Below are 12,305 nucleotides of genomic sequence, written 5' to 3' on the forward strand. Positions count from 1 at the left end.
TGCAGGTCTGGAGGCATAGGCGGCGACTCTGTGGATACTGCAGGGCTGGAGCACCGACAGAAAAAAATTAGCGGGTGCTTAGCACCCACTGGCAGCCAAGCTCCCCATCCACTGGCGGCCTCCTTACTTACCCTCCCTCCTAGCGCCTTCTGCCTGCCATGGATCAGCTGTTCCACTGAGTCCAGGAGGCACTGGGAGGGAGGTGGAGGAGCAGGGATGGGGTGTGCTCGGGGGAGGGGGTGGAACTGGGTGGTAAGGGATGGGCCCTTGGGGGAAGGGGTGGAGTGAGGGCTGGGCCACAGGCGGGAAGAGGTGGGGGTGGGGGATTGGAGGAAGGATTGGAGTGGGGACGGGGCCTGGGGCTGAGTGATGGTTGAGCACTCCTGGGGAAAGTTGGAAGCTGGCGCCTGTGTCTGGAAGGGTGGGGCTATGTGGGCCCAGTATTGTCTTTTATCCCTTTCGGGCCCAATATGAGGTTTGTATACCTAGTGTTTCTCACGGGTTGTGAATTTGTGTTTACTGCCTGTGACCTGTCCATGACTTTTACTAAGAAGACCCGTGACTAAAATGTAGACTTAATCATAATGCATATGCAGAAGGGGGCTGAAATAAGGTTGTTAATTCTAATAGTTCCAAACTTTTGTATGCTTGACTGCAATCTTATTGTGCTTTTAACATAACTTTTTGCATATGGTTTATATGTATGTAGTTTAGTAAGCATAAAATTAATAGTAGAAAGTAAATTAGGCTCCAATCCTGTAAACGTTTGCTCAGTGTTTAACTTTATGCATGTGAGTGGTCCCATTGGTGCCAGTGGGACTACTTGCTGTGTGTAAAGTTAAGCACATGCATATGTCTTTGCAGCACTGGAGCCCTAAAATGTACCTATTACTTCAGACCGCTCATGTACTGACTTCTAACTGGAAGTTAGAAATAGTCTAATAAAAGCAGCAAAATTTGCCTATTGCAATGTAGTTGATTAAAAATTTCTTAAAATCTCAGGCAAACAATAGAGCAGGGGTTCTCAAACTGGGGGTCAGGACCCCTTAGGGGGTCATGAGGTTATTACATGGGGGTCACGAGCTGTCAGCCTCCACCCCAAGCCCTGCTTTGCTTCCAGCATTTATAATGGTGTTAAATATATTAAAAAGTGTTTTTAATTTATAAGGGAGGGGGTTGCACTCGGAGGCCTGATATGTGAAAAGGGTCACCAGTACAAAAGTTTGAGAATCACTGCAATAGAGTCTTACTGGCCGCTGTCATTCCTAATGCTAATTGACACCTTTGTTGATGGTCTCATAAGATGTAAAGTACTCTCTCATGTCAAGAAGTGGGGTTTTTTTGTTCTTTTATTTTCTGGATAGGTTTGTTGCACGTTGGCAGGGCAGTGTAGGAAGCTTGCACTATTGCTACCCATACTGTATTTATTCGGTGGATAGAAGATTTCATTCTTCAGTGTATCTAATCCAACTTCTTTCATGGTATTAACATTCACTTAAGGAATTGTGGAGTGGGAAAAAGAAAACAATAAAATCGTTGTTAGTGAACCCACTCATTTCATTTCTCTGATAATGATTCTCTTCAAATCCTTTACAAGGGACCCCCTGCCTCTGGAGATAGATCAGAGTACATTAGCACTTCAAGAAAGTGCTCAGGTCTTGAGCCCTATTTCATCTGGCACACTGTTGCACGAGTTGTTCTAAAGCTGTAAATACATTAACATTAATTCTTCTTAGAATCGATACAGCCGTGTATTCCACCTGGGTGTGTGCATGCTCATACCTAGGTGGAATACATGTCTGCATCACATCTTGAAGAACCACAGTTATAGTAAGTAACCATTTCTTACTGATTTTACAATATAACTATTTGAAGTTATTGTTTTCAAGACAATTATACTAAAAAATTGTATATAAAGTTAATCTCTCTCTAGTTTTGGAAGAATTCACAGGAAGACATTCCACTTCAGAAGTATTAGAGGAGATGTGTTAGAATAGAATTCTTTTTATTTTAATAAATAATTTAATAATAAAAATATGGTCATAGGTTAAATATAAACAGTTAAAAGACATCTCGATTTCTGAAGAAGAGCTTTCTTATAACCTCCTTTTATGGTCATTACCGTAATAATTTCATGGTGTGATATAAATAAACCATTTGTTCATGAAAATTATAAACTGAATTGTTTGCTCTGTCACTTTTCAGTAATGTTGATTTAGAGAAAGATGAAGATTATTGTATAAAAGGTGAAGTCTGATATAAATCATGCTATATAAATGTATGCAGGGTTGTAATTTTGTTTTGAGTACTAAAATAATGTAAATAAATTCAGTAAAGAATAGATCAATTTCCCACTCTCTGCCTTCTTGGCATAAAATAGGAACTCTTTGACAGAAGTAGTCATTATTGATGTTAGTGGTGAACTCTTATCGGTTTTAGTGATCCATATGGACAAATTAGATGACATGGGTCTTATGTTCAAAATTTGCCCATGTTTCAGTGACTAGGTATAAAGGATGTACAGTGATTATACGAGAATGATGTTTCCATGCCTCCGTTTTTCCAGACGTCAAAAACAGCTGGGTGTAGTACACCTTTAGTGCTGATGAGTAACAGGTTATTTTTATATACATTTTGAAACTTGTGGCTGTTGGAGAGTCACAAAGCAATTGAAGATAGGCAAACATTTATTTTTTTCAATTGATTTTGTATTTTCATTTTAATTTTTTTAAGAGGCTGTATAATATCATAGTAGGCTATTGGTCTGGCCTTTTCTTGATATACAACTGTCATAAGGAATTCTGTGTGAATTCATTTCAGGTGGTTCACTAGAAATGGTCATTGCGCAAGATGAACAGCTACCTGAAGATGTGGTGAGAGAATTTGGTATTGATTTGGTTACTGGATTACATCACATTCATGACCTTGGAATTATCTTCTGTGAACTCACACCTGGAAAGGTAATGAGTAACAGTAGTTGTGTTATAATGGGTATCTTTATGAAATGTTAATGATATCTTTGACATTACAAAATTATTATTTGTATTATGTTAATGTCCAGAGTCCCTGCTCAGGGTTGGAGGCCAGGTGTTGTGCATGAACAGAATAAGAGACAAGTATATGTCCTGAATACCTTACAGTCTAATTAGTTTATTTTCTATCTCTCCTGTCAAGCACTAATTCCCAGCTGCAGAGTGGTAGAGTATGGTATTTGTTTCCATGCTGCAGCATAAAAAGATGAGTCAATAAAGGATTTTCATTATTCATTTAGGAGTCCCTTTGTGTTTATAGCTTTGAATCATTCTGTCATACCCTGTTTACACTAGGAAACCACATACTTCTTCGTTTCTTGGTAATCCTTCATGCCACAAAATAAAACTTAAAAAAAAAGTAAATATAAAAAACAATGACTTAGTCGAAATTAATACTGTATACAGTACATAAATTATTGTGTAAATAGCAATTGGAGAATAAAGTTGGTGAAATCTGCTTTTAGAACTCCATGGGAAGTTGTTACCAAATGTTGCATAAATGAATGATCAACCTACTGTAATTGTTTCCTAAAACAAGACTGCACATCTTTGCCTAGTTTTTGAATTTAGTCTAGTAAAACCCTCATGTTTTTCCTAAAATGTACATAGTGAATCAAAGTATGACCACAATAAACATTTTTGGTTTTGCTTAGTATATTGACTCTGCTCTCAATTGGACTCTCTCCTGTGTGATCACATTTTCTGCATTACCAAGTTTCTTGTAAAATCAGCTATTGTGGATGCATGCGTAAATTCAGTAGATGACTTCATAAGAAATATAGTGCTGCACATTTGTGTATCTGATGGCAGGACATTGAGACATGAATGGAATACAGTAGAGTTTGAAAACTTGTATTTCCTTTAAAGCTACTAATTTACTGTTAAACCAGGTTGATGAACAGGTAAAATGTTTCTCAGAATCTGATTGCTAGGTGAATAATCCTTTTAGTCAACTCTAGCGTCTATATTTTGGAAATTAAATGTTAAATATTATAAACGTTAATCTAACAAACTTGAATATGCACACTTTGAAAGATGCATCAATTTTTATCTTTTCTGCAGAGTAATGTAGGTGGCAATTACTCCTTTGAACTCATCGTCCAGTTCAAAGTGTAGCCATCCTTATTTTCAGAGTCCTGCATAGAAAACTGTTCTGGCTATTTTGATATTGCCTCTTTTTCTATGTAACCACAACCTCCCATGACAGCTATGTTCCACTGAAACAATGTAGCTGTTGACCAGTAGAGGACTAATGACTTCAGGAGCTGGAACAAGATTTTGGAACTCACCACCAGATTAAATAAGAATGGTTGCTAACTTTGCTGCATGCAGAGCAAATGTAAAACCTCTCTTTTTCCATGCTTTCCCACAATATCATCTTCATCGTCACAGGCTCATTTAAAACAAAGAAACAAAAAGCCCTCTGCCCAGATCTGTCTAAAATAAAAAAAAACACCTTTTGATGTCTGTGAAAAAAGGAGGTCGTTGTAGTCTTTCTCCCCCCGCCCCCCCAACCACTTGTGGGAGGCATTCAGCTATTACTGTGATGAAGGCCATATAAATACTTTTAATGGTAATGAGACTTGATCAAAACTTAAATCTTAGATAGGTTGACTGAAAAATTCAGCTTCTTGAAACAGTCCTTATATTTAAAAGAAACAACTTGGTGTTCACTTTTGTTTACCTCTGTAGATACTTCTGGAAGGGCCTGGCACACTGAAGTTCAATAACTTTTGCCTGGCTAAAGCAGAGGGTGAAAATTTGGAAGAATTTTTTGCTTTAATTGGGTCAGAGGAAGGAGGAGGTGATGATGGCTGTGAAAGCACTCCACAAAGAAACTTGAAAAATAGACTCAAAGGTACAGCATATAGTATATTGTTTTATCCAGTTAAAATTAACTAAACCCAATGAGGCATAATGAAATGTTTTAAAAATGTTTTGATTTTAAATCATGTTGAGAGGACGGGGTCTTATTTTCTCTGCCAGAAACTTTTAAAATAGTAGTCTTTTGTAACTATTCTTTTTGTGGATGCAGGAATTAAGAATGCTAGGTTTTTCTCAGAAAACTCTACGTTAGTAATGAAACATTTTATTTTGTTTAGTTCTGACAGTGTCTATGACAATGTAATAGGAAGCATTATGGGAATTTGTGTATGGTACAAACCGCAAAACAAGCTACACTACCTGTTATGAAAATTAGAGCAAATAAAATGTAATTGTGAAAGGCAATTGTTAAATAAATTGTTACTAATTTATCTGTACATACAGCTATTGCTTCAGGTGACTATATTTTATCTCTTCTCCTCACTGTAATTAATGCTACTGTTAGCTTAAGGCAGGGGTTCCCAAACTTGGTTCGCGGCTTGTTCAGGGTAAGCCCCTGGTGGGCTGCGAGATGCTTTGTTTACCTGAGCATCTGCAAGTACGGCCGCTTGCAGCTCCCAGTGGCTGCGGTTCGCTGTTCCCGGCCAATGGGAGCTGCGGGCAGACATACCCATGCTAGCTTTGATTGAGCTAATGCACTAAAAATAGAAACGTAGCCACAGTGGCAGGAGCAGCAAGCTGCTCCAAGTCCAATCCTGTCTGAGACCATAGGTTCATGCTGGGGACAGTCAGTCCCTCCCACATTTGCGCCACTGTGGCTACACGTCAATGTTTAGCAGGTTTGCTCAATCAAAGCTAGTGCAGGTATGTCTCCTCAAGCTCGAATTTACAGCTTTTAGTGCCAGTGTAGACCTATCCTTAGTGTCATGTAAGCAAGATTTTGGTAGAATAGACAATCATTGATATCCTTAAGTACAGGGAAGATTGCTAGCCCGCGCTTTAAGTGAGTGCATGACAGGTACATAGAGAAGAAACAGGTTTTACATACACGCAGTCATGTTTCCTACCTTCATAACAGTACAAAACCAAGTTTAGCAAACATACAGCATAACATACATCTGTGAGAAGAAGTAATAAAGACTGTTTTATCATTTTAGTGTGTCTGTTCTGAATAATCTTCAAGGTACCCTTGAATTAAAGCCCAGATCAAGGTATTCGAGTATAGGGACAGTGAAGCTGAATTTATATTACTGTAATTACATAAACTTACAGTGTGGCTGTACAAGTGAGTGGTTGGTTTTTACAATGAGTGTTGTAGATGTAACATCACATCTCTGAAATGCAACTTTTACTGTACAAACATACATCTCTCAATCATTTCCCAGTGGCATTGGTGAGTTTTCAGTAATTTCAATGGCTGGTGTGCTGCTGTTTCAATTTTTTTTACATTTAAAACAATAAACCAATTTTCAGGAGTCATTTTTAAAACAAAATGATCAGATAGATAACAGACTTTAAATGGAGCAAGGGGCCTAATTAACTAGAAATACTAACTCATTAAATTTGGGTGGGTGGGTTGGTTGGTTTGGTTTGTTTATTTATTTTAGGATGTCCTTCTGTGTCTGATATAGACGAATGGGGAAAAATAAAACCGAGTTGGCTATTACATTTCTCATTTCCTCGTTTAAGTGCAAATGGTATGATTTTGTAAACATTTAGAGTAACCGTTTGAACTTATGGAGGTACCTAGTATATGGAGCAGTACATATAGAAATATAAATAAATCCATTTTAGATTACAGCTAACACAGCAAAATACAATCCTTTATTTAGAGCCTGTTGAGCTCCAGCTGTATGGTGAAAGCTGGTGTATGTGGAAATGAAGGCTGGAACTATGGTAAAGCAAGGGAAAATATTATGAGGTTGCCAATACAGAGAAGTGCTGAAATAAGTAGCATTAAGCCAGTTATAGGCACATATGTGCCTAATAAACAGAAGATCTTTATCCTTAAGGGATTAAACTTTGCACTCCACAATCAGTAGAACATAAATAGTTCCTTCAGCAAATTGTTTTGTTTTTGTTTTGTTTTTTCTTGAAATGAAAATCTTCTAGAGAGGACCAAACAATACTGTGCAGTGTATTTGCCTACATGATGTGGCTAAGGAGATATCAAATCAGTTTAAATGGGAGGACAGAAAATCAATTCTAACCCATCTGTTCTTGATATAAAATTATTAGGGCTGTCAAGCGATGTAAAAAAAAAAATCACGATTAATCGTGTTAAACAACAGGATACCATATATTTAAATATTTTTGGATGTTTTCTACATTTTCAAATATATTCAATTACAACACAGAATACAAAGTGTACAGTACTCGTTATATATTTTTTTATTAGAAATATTTGCACTGGAATGGTGGTTGAAGCATGAAGGGATATATGAATCTTTAGCGCATCTGGCATGTAAATATCTTGCGATGCCGGCTACAACAGTGCCATGAGGAAGCCTGTTCTCACTTTCAGGTGACATTGTAAACAAGAAGCGGGCAGCATTGTTTGTCTGAGCAATTGGCTGAACAAGAAATAGGACTGAGTGGACTTTTAGGCTTTAAAGTTTTAGTTTGTTTTGTTTTTGAGTGCAGTTATTTTTGTACATAATTCTATATTTGTAAATTCAACTTCTGTGATAAAGAGATTGCACTACAGTACTTATAATGGGGGAATTGAAAAATACTATTTCTTTTTTTTTACAGTGTGAATATATGAATCAATTTCAATTGGTATTCTAGTGTTTAACAGTGCAATTAAAGCTGCGATTAATCATGATTAAGTTTTTTGAGTTAATTGCATGAGTTAACTGCGATTAGTCAACAGCCCTAAAAATTACGTAAAGTATTTCTCTAACTCACTGAACTCCAGTTGACAGAAGCTTGGTAACATCCTTCAGGATTGTTTTGCATATTTCATCGTTCCATGTTTTCCATACTTGGAATTAAGTGAAGATATGTCTCACTCAGTTGGACAGCAGAGAGATCTTGTATACTGGGCTTCCCAGAGTGCAGTGGAGAAAAGGCTTTGGACTGGGACTGTGCTGTCCTCCTAGCCATGGTTGAGGCAGCTCGTCCGTGCTGATACTTTTTTAAAGTCTGTCAGGTGCCTTCAATGGCAAACCCTATGATCTATGGTATCACATTTGATCCTACCACTAGTAGGAGGTGGAGTTGATTTAGAGTATGTGTGCTCCATTTACATCTCCGAGAACTTGGAAGTTAATTTGGGATAGTGAGTTATATATTGAAAGGACCTCGCCTATGGGGTATGACAGGTTTAATTCTGTCGCCCTTTTGTTCAACATATATATATGAAGCTACTGGGAATCTCAGTTAAAAAAACAACTTGGGCTGCTAGTGCCCTCAATATGGACTTCACACTGCTATTGGGTATCCATTTATTAGCAGTGGCTTGAAGTATATTCTTCCATCTGTTACTGGCCAGGAGACTTTCCATCCTCCCTCTGGATGCTGTCCTGGCTACTGTGAAACATTTTTTTTTTTTTTACAATAGGCTTAATTATTGCCATGCCTTGTACTTAGGAATAAACTCTGGTCATTAAAGAAACTTCTTCTGTTCCAGAATGCAGCAGCCTTTTCACTCAAGAAGTCTGGTCCATACAAATGCATTATAAGTGCAGTAACTGAGATGCCACCAAGTAGGAGAACAAATTCAAAGTTCTGTACTTAATCTTCAAAACCCTCTATGCTATGGGATTGAACTATTTCAGTTACAGCTTCTCTCTCTTCAAAATGCTGATCTGCCACAGTACTTATTAGGAACAAGTGAACTATTGACAATAAGCTTTGTCTCCTGCTCGCGTAAGTTTCTTAATGGAACTCCCTATTGCAAGAAACAAGAATGATGATGAACCTACTGTATCCAGGAAGAAACATGAACCGAACAGCCTCTTTGATATATCTTTATCAGAATGACTGCAATTGTGTGTGTGTGTGTGTGTGGGGGGGGGGGGGTTAACAATCTATCCCCTCTTACAAGCCAAAACCTAAGGATAAAAGAAACCAATAAGTGCTCTTGAAAGGAGGATGGAACTGAAAATTTTGTTGACTTTGTCTAACCCTCAGTGACTGTGGTATAATACAGCTGGATAATAAACTTTCTATTTTTATTCCTCCTGTGTTGAGGTTAATTGGCAGACAGGCGTGTTGTATCTACAAGTTATTTTTTGTATATGAAACATTATTCATGATTTATATTCAGGCATATTATAAAAAGTAAGGTGTAGTATTGAGAAAAAATGGAGTTTGGGATCAGTAAATAAAAGTGATTTAATCTGAAATGTCCTAAATATCTAGGTAGCTCTATAGTCATTCTCTGCTAGTATGACACAGGGACTACAAAATTATATGTAACAGGAGAGGATGTCTGCTTCACTCTTTTAGCAGCACTCCAGCCCACTTAAAGAAAAGGGATTATAGGAAAATTAAAGAAGGTTATTCTGATAAACCATTTGCCTTATAATCAGATTTGTGTATTTTGTTGTTGTAAGTATTTTTCATTTAAGTAAAAATACAGAGAAATTGGCTTAAATTTGTAACCAATATCCTATTTATTGGCTTCAACAGGAGTTTCACCTGTGCAAGGATTGTGGGAACAGACATCATGTGAATAAATACTATGGATAATTTTACAGTATTTTTTCTGTTTGTTGGGACTCATCTCGCCCTCAGTTGCATGGTGTACATATCTCTAATTAAATTGCATAAAATGGTCCTCTCCTTTTTAAACAGGGATAAACATTTCTATGAATCTTCAGTTCTGTGGCTTCTACTCAAAAGGGGTTATGTGTATTTTACAAAACACAGAGTACTAAGAAAAAATCATTCCAACAGAGAAGTCATTGCATTCTTCTCCTTCCTCTTCTCTTGTACAGTCTGTGAAAACTGACACTGCAATTTTGTCTTTCATGGCTGTGTTCCCAATTTCCCAAACACTGAAATGCCTCCATTCCTGTAAACTATTGTTACTAATATTGAGTTTAAATAAATCTATATATTTAAAAGTGGACTACATCTATTTTGTGTTTGTGTACAGCAAACTGAGCTCAGAAGAGAGGAAGCCCATTTTGAATACACTTTGTGCAAATGTGCTTCACAGAGCTTTTAAATACAGTTGGCATTTTTGAAGCTACTGTGGGTGGTGGTCATCTTAATGAAAAGTGGCATTGTCTGAAAGAGTGGGAGTCCAGTATGGCAGAATGTAGACCTATTTCCATCCTATTTTAATACTAGTTTAACATAGGAATAGCTATACTGAATCAGACCAGTGGTTCATATAGTCTGGTATCCTGTCCATGACAGCATTCAGTATCAGATGCTTCAAAGGAAGGTGGAAAAACTGCAAAGGGAAACCACCATAAACGGTCTATTTTTTTATTGTTATATATATCAAGATCATCCCCTCCTTCTGCCTCCACTTCTCTCTCTCCACAGGCTATTGCTGACTTCTTCCAAGAGAAACTGACAAAATGCAATGTGACCTTCCCATCCCTCCCACAGCTCTCTCCTCCTTCTCCCCATCATAGATGCAGAAGCTTCTTGTCTGTTCTCTAACCTGTCCTCTTGGCTCAGTGACTGCATCCTATCTTCTGGGCTGCCTTCTCTCTCATCTCCTTCCTTACTCTTCTCCTTAACCCATCCAACTACTGCTCCGTCTCCCTTCCCCCTTTTGTCTCTTAGCTCATTGAACATGCTGTCTGCAATTGCTGTCCGGAGTTCCTCTCCTTCAGTTCCATCCTAAGCCCTCTCCCATCAAGCTTCTGCTCCTTGCAGTCCACTGAAACCAATCTCACCAAAGTCTCTAGTGACCTCTTCCTAGCTAAAGCTCAGAACCAGTACTTTGTCATCATTGACCTGTCAGTTACCTTTGACTACATCACCCATGCTCTTCTTGAAATTTTGACCTCCCTTGGCTTCCATGACTCAGTTCTCTTCTGGTTCTCCTCCAATCTCTCTTACTGCTTCTTCAGAGTGCCCTTTCGGGGATTAGCCTCAATACCCTATCAGTTTTCTATGCAGGCTCCACAGGCTCATGCCTTGTTCCTTTCTCTTCTCCCTCTAAACCTGATCTCTGGTAATCTCATCTGTAAACACAAATTCAAATACCAGTATCCATGCTGATGACTCATAGATCTGCCTCTCTTCTTCATTCTTGTCTCCATCTGTCCAAACTAAAATCTTGACCTGTGTCTCTGACATCTTCTTGTAGATGTTTAGTCATTAGCTCAAGCCCTCCCCTACTTCCTTTCTCAGTCACTCTGGACAATACCACTAATCTGCCTATCCCTCCATCCCCTAATCTGGGTGTCATCTTTGACTTGGACCTTTCTGTAGGTACATTAGAAAATTACAGCACAAAATGGTAGATGTTCTTCTCAGATTATCTGTAGGTTTCAGAGTAACAGCCGTGTTAGTCTGTATTCGCAAAAAGAAAAGGAGTACTTGTAGCACCTTAGAGACTAACCATTTTATTTGCGCATAAGCTTTCATGAGCTACAGCTCACTTCATCGGATGCATACTGTGGAAAGTGTAGAAGATCTTTTTATACACACAAAGCATGAAAAAAATACTTCCCCCCCCACCCCACTCGCCTGCTGGTAATAGCTTATCTAAAGTGATCCACTCACGAAAGATTATGTGTAGTTGAAGTGAAATAGGAATATAAATAACAAAATAGTTTCCACAATCCCACTGAAAAGGTATATCAGAGTGAAGTGAGGATAGTTGTCTGAGAGGCAAGGTTGTGATCACAGGACTATAAGTCAAATTCCTGAGTTTCTACCTCAGATCTGACATTGACATTTTCTGTGCCACTGGGCAAGGTACTTAGGGAAACTGAAGTTCAGCATTTATCTCTAAATGGAGATAATGTATACTAATTATCTCCATTTAGAGACAGAGGTGAGGTGGGAGGATTGACACGGTGGCGCTTTTTAAAATTCTGAATTGACTATCCATTCAGCCTTTACACAAGTTGCCTTATCTATGTTTTATTTTGTAGGATCTCCTGTATACACCGCTCCAGAAGCAATAAAGGGAGCTGACTTCTCCATAGCTAGTGATTTGTGGTCATTGGGCTGTTTGCTTTACGAAATGTTTTCAGGTTGTGTTTCTATCTATCTATCTATCTATCTGACATTTGTGATGATTTGGGAAAATGAGTTTTTGGTACACTATAAAGACTTCCATTTATTTAGGAACCTTGTAAAATAATCAGCTGAGATACTGTCACTAAGATCTGAGTTATAGTATAATTTTAATATATGGTTTTAACTGCTTCTAGTGCTCAGAATTATAATTTGCTAAATTATAATAACAGCTTGAGCTCCCATTCTCATTCAAGGGTTTTATGCTCTTAAACATTAAAACAATTTAGC

General features: G+C 38.0%; 1 protein-coding gene across 8 annotated transcripts in view; it reads left to right on the forward strand.

The window, feature by feature from the left end:
- The window catches only part of ULK4 (unc-51 like kinase 4), a 386,015-nt gene that overhangs the window by 11,406 nt on the left and 362,304 nt on the right, over positions 1-12,305 (forward strand). For 7 of the 8 annotated variants that reach the window (XR_012667172.1, XR_012667171.1, XR_012667173.1 and 4 more), the window contains 3 exons: positions 2,821-2,960; positions 4,725-4,890; positions 11,930-12,031. Coding sequence is in view for 5 of the 8 variants with exons in the window: in XM_048838838.2 (XP_048694795.2) it covers positions 2,821-2,960; positions 4,725-4,890; positions 11,930-12,031 (408 nt within the window). In the remaining 3 variants the exon portion in view is untranslated. The remainder of the gene's footprint in view (positions 1-2,820; positions 2,961-4,724; positions 4,891-11,929; positions 12,032-12,305) is intronic. The other variant, XM_075125675.1, reaches the window with a different exon arrangement.

This window comes from Caretta caretta, chromosome 2 (genome assembly GCF_965140235.1).
Source record: "Caretta caretta isolate rCarCar2 chromosome 2, rCarCar1.hap1, whole genome shotgun sequence".
NCBI classification, from domain to species: domain Eukaryota; kingdom Metazoa; phylum Chordata; order Testudines; family Cheloniidae; genus Caretta; species Caretta caretta.